Source organism: Hipposideros armiger, unplaced genomic scaffold, assembly GCF_001890085.2.
Source record: "Hipposideros armiger isolate ML-2016 unplaced genomic scaffold, ASM189008v1 scaffold_18, whole genome shotgun sequence".
NCBI classification, from domain to species: Eukaryota; Metazoa; Chordata; class Mammalia; order Chiroptera; family Hipposideridae; genus Hipposideros; species Hipposideros armiger.
The window spans coordinates 3959034-3963498 of record NW_017731368.1 but is presented as its reverse complement, the minus strand read 5'-3'; the positions used below and the strand labels follow the sequence as shown (position 1 = coordinate 3963498).

General features: G+C 43.6%; 1 protein-coding gene and 1 long non-coding RNA gene across 3 annotated transcripts in view; both read right to left on the bottom strand.

Moving 5' to 3' along the window:
- Window positions 1-1161: 1161 nt before the first annotated feature.
- LZTFL1 (leucine zipper transcription factor like 1) overlaps window positions 1162-4465 on the bottom strand; it is a 20025-nt gene continuing 16721 nt past the window's right edge. For both annotated transcript variants that reach the window (XM_019632977.1, XM_019632969.1), the window contains 2 exons: window positions 1415-1480; window positions 1162-1332 (listed from right to left, as the gene is read on the bottom strand). In XM_019632977.1, coding sequence (XP_019488522.1) covers window positions 1246-1332; window positions 1415-1480 — 153 coding nt within the window. In that variant the 3' untranslated portion in view covers window positions 1162-1245. The remainder of the gene's footprint in view (window positions 1333-1414; window positions 1481-4465) is intronic.
- Window positions 3324-4318, bottom strand: LOC109376849 (uncharacterized). The gene is made up of 2 exons (XR_002122786.1): window positions 4219-4318; window positions 3324-3777 (listed from the first exon to the last, which is right to left on the bottom strand). It is a non-coding gene; the product is annotated as an uncharacterized LOC109376849 (long non-coding RNA).

Sequence of the window (4465 nt, the reverse complement as noted above, 5' to 3'; positions counted from 1 at the left end):
TCTTTACCTAGATTTTATTTTTGACTGGATAAAATTTATAGTAGAAAGAAAAAGTTGTATTAATAAGACAGGAAAATGGCCTATAACGGCTAAGTTTGAAGATGAAGCAATACTATCAACAAAAGAAAAATTCCTTACTCATTTTTGAAATAGGGTCTTTAAAGAGATTTTATTTCATTGCAACTAGTGAAGGCATGTATGCATTTTGCTTTTGCCAAAATCTTAAAAGTAAAATTGGAGCAAAGTCTAAAATGGCTTTTAAAACAAATTCATCATCCAAAACTGTTTGTAGTTGTTTTACTTCTGGGAAATTAGAAAGCTGCACTGGAGCATTTAGCTCTGTTTTATACAGCTGTGGTCCTTGGTACATCATGATTGAAAATCCTATGTATTTTCCTTTGTTTTTTTTAGCCATCTAAGAAGTATCCTTCTATTTAAAAGATATCTACAAACAAGATGATGTCATGTCTGCAACTTGCTTCAAACAAACAGGGGTGGTGGGGAGAAGGAAGTGGAGGTGAATATGAAATTATACTGGCCATGCTCGGGTGGTTGGTAAAGCTGAGTGATGGTGCCTGAGGCTGTATTCCACTATTCTCTCTACTTTTGTACGTATTTGCAATTTTCCATAGAAAAAGTGTAACACAGGCCTAATGGAGTAGGTTTGGGGACTGTCATTTATAATGACAGTAAAGGCACTAGAAAAGCCAATGTTGCACTGCAAATTCACTCAGATGAGATCCTAATACAGCATCCAGAACAATACAGGCTACCACACTCAGACACGCGTGGAGGACGCCAACACTGGGCCTCGCTGTGTTCCACAAGCACCAGGAGACATAGATGGAGCTGAAGATTCATTACAGGTAGATTCGTTCGACTTTACCACACTCACTAAAGGCAAACTGAGTAATAAGCTTTGTGTAATAAAACCCACATATAAATGCAACGAACTAAAAACTCTTCCTTTCTTCATTTCGTTTCTCCCATTGTCATTGGGATGGCTTGTATGCCAATGGGCTCTCTGGACATGTGAGTCATGTGAGCTGTGTGTGTGCCCCTCAGCCCTGGAGGACGGACAGAGGGAAGGGTGAAGGCTGTCACCTGGCCTCGCTGGACAAGGATGTCCCAGTGTAGGACAGCAGTGGCAGGGGCACGGCAGCGGCTGGGGGATGATGAACAGTAACTGAAACTTAATACTAAGTTTATAACTATTCTACGCAGCAGATTGAAGACAGCTAAGACTTATCTCACCTTTTGATTTCCTTGATCGAGCTGTAAGTCTTGCAGTGCTCTTTCTAGCTTTGACTTCTCATCCAGCACATTTGTAGCCTATAATCAAGTTTACACAAAACACATTCAGTACATAGTCCGTAAGCTTTTCAATAATTTTGTTAACATATTTCTCAGTTACCTGTATTTCAATGGTCTTCAGCCTTGCCTTCAACTTCACATTCTCTTCTTGAAGTCTTAAAATTTCCTTTGTGAGTAAATTCAAGTTTTGTTATTTTAGCCCAAGTATTTTTAATACTTGAAATGACTTGTTTCACTTAAACATTTAATTTTTAAATTAATTTTAAATTACATAATAGATCAAAAATCTGCATGCCCCAGTAATTGGGACTGTTTCAGTTTTCCCCAGCCCATCAGCCTCAGCACCCGTGAGGCACCTTTGGCTCTAAGACTTCTAGTTCCTTCTCTCCCAGTCTCAGACTCTTGTCAGCCCTCTGCTCTCAGCCTTTTCCCCGAGTCCCCTCCTCTGATACCTCTCACCTAGCTGATCCTACAACTCCTGGGGTTGTCCTTGGCCTACGCGGCATACCACTGCTGCTTATCCTAAAACACAGTCATCACGCCCATACCCTGTGCCCAAGCCCCTGAGCGTTTCTGACCGAGCTGAGGCCCAATGCCTTTGCTTGGAAGCAGCTCTGTCACTAGGGTCACCCGTGGGCCCAGTCTTACTTCCCACTACGCTCCCACACACACGTNGTGTGTGTGTGTGTGTGGGGGGACGGCAGGGAGAGGGGCAGACTGAGGTGTGTGGCCTCAGAGGGAGGATTGGAGGACAGTCATCATTTTCCCTGTGAGGGGGCCTTCTCCTGTGCAGCCGGCAGGTGGACACCATCTCTCCTATGTTGAGCCCGCCCCCACAGGCCAAATCTGAATCTGATTGGCTTGGTGAGCTCTGCTGCTCCGCCCTGCTGACTCAGCTGGGACCCTGCCTCACCCAAAGTTTGCACAGCTGGAGGCACTTTCTCCGCAAGCAGCAAGCAGCCACCCCCACCTGCATTGTACTTTTTCTTGGAAAGTTATCTGAGTCCACCGGCCCCAGGTGGATGGCAACTGGCCTCAGTGTGCTCTGAGACCTTTGCTGAATAGCTTCACGCTCAGCACTGGCACCAAACCAGAGTCTACATTAACCTGGTGACCACAACTCTTCCCACTCTAGTGACTCCCTGAGACCCTGCCTCACTTAACTCACATACCATATTAGGCTTTATTGGTTGCTGAACCTTAAGGGAGCCAGCAGGTGTCCTGGCTTTTTGCAGAGCTACCCCTGGCCTGGTACTGGTGGCAGCTGTCTTTGGTTTGCAGCATGACCTCTCACATGTGCCTTCAGGTTTAGCACAGGCAGAGAACAACTGCAGATCTTTGTAGCTCCTACCAGGTAGCTCCTGGCCAGTCATAGGCAGTGGCTGACTTGGGCCTGCACTGGAGCCCCTCCCAAGAGGCCCCAGAACCACCGTACTTGGAGGTTGGCTTCAGACCACAGCACAGCACCACCCAATTGGCCCCACAAGTGGCACACACAAAGGGTGGTCTCAACAGGCACCACAGCCCCCTGGGGTGAATCCCACTTAGTGGGGTAAGCCTCCCACATAACAGCCCATTTCGTCATGCTACTTAGAATGGCATGTAATTGAAGACTTATGAATTGTTTATTTCTGGAATTTTCCATTCAATATCTTTGGACCAAAGTTAATGGCAGGTAACTGAAACCACCAAAAGTGAAACCATAGATAAGGGGGACCTACTGTATATTTATTCTGAGTTCAGATACTTTCTCAACTGTGCAGGTACAGGATGTACCTGACTTCTCCATCTGTGTTCTCATGATAAGTGGTACTGCAAAAAAACGCCTGCATCTCTGCTGATCAACACAGTACTTGGATAGACTGAAGTAGCTCACTGAATTCTCATATTCGCTATTAATTTTCCTTATAATTGGTAAAAATGCTGCCTATAAAAGGGGGTATTTGCATTTTTAATGTGATTTTTTTAAAGTTTTTTTTTTGATGATCAAATAGAGAAAATGTATTAGGTTTAATTTTTAAAAATAAGGTTTATTGGTAGTAACTATCTTCAATAACTATATTTCCCCGGGGGGAACGCACAATATACGATATTACTAGCTTTACCATTTCTTTAAAAGGTATAGTCTTTATACTACGTATACTACTGCGAAAAAATAAGCCTCTTCTTCCCATTCTGAAAAATCTCTTTACTGTAAAGAATTCTCAGTGTATCTGAACGAAGACTGGAATATTCCGCAAAGACCGACCAGAATCAGCAGGTTTTCTCTCTTCTCAATTAAGCAACTGAAAATAGGAACTCGGGTTCTAAATACTAGGAGAACAGTCTATATGTTGGAAAAATCAAGAGAGGAAAGTAAGCTGCTTCCAAATACACGCCTGGCGGGAGGAACCACTTGTACTTCTCACGCTGTGGCCGCTTCTAGGCGAAATCTTCCTCAGTTTTTAATCTTCGAGTTCGTATCTGGAAATAGATGTAAATTAAATTAAGAGTAGAATGTCACGATTACCTTTTCTTGTTGTTGTCACTATTACATCGTCAGGGACTGAAACCAGTACTGTCGCATTTCTCAGTTCCAGTCATTGCTGTGGTAGAAGTCAGACACACGGAAAGCGCCGTGATGGTGGCGCAGGGGTGCTCCTGAGGCAGGGCGAATGGGCCAGGTAACTGCCAAGATACCGTCAGACCCAAGTCTCTATGCCTGGCAGTTAGGTACATGACAGCTTACAGGAGACACTCAATAATTACCTAAATTGCCAGATTGACACCAACAGTTGATATGGTACGTGAATCAAGATTTAGTAAGTCCCTGGCCTGATGTCTCTGGACATGAGCTAGATTTAATGTGGAACAGACATCAACCCGCACAGGGGACAATCCGAGAGGCAGGATGGCATGGCTTACTTTGCCAGTCTTTTCCTCAGGTCTTTGATTTGGTCATTCTTCTTGGTAAGAATCTCTTTCATGTTTCGATAAGCTGCTGTTTGTTGGAATTTCTTCTCTAATTCCTGCATAGTGAAAAATGTCAGCCCATTACTGAGAAACGGTTAAGAAAAGAGTTAACAAATCTAATGAAAATGTATATTTTCTGCTCTAATTTTACTAAGATCCTGCGCATATTACTTTCTGCTTTCTTTAAAAAATATACTCA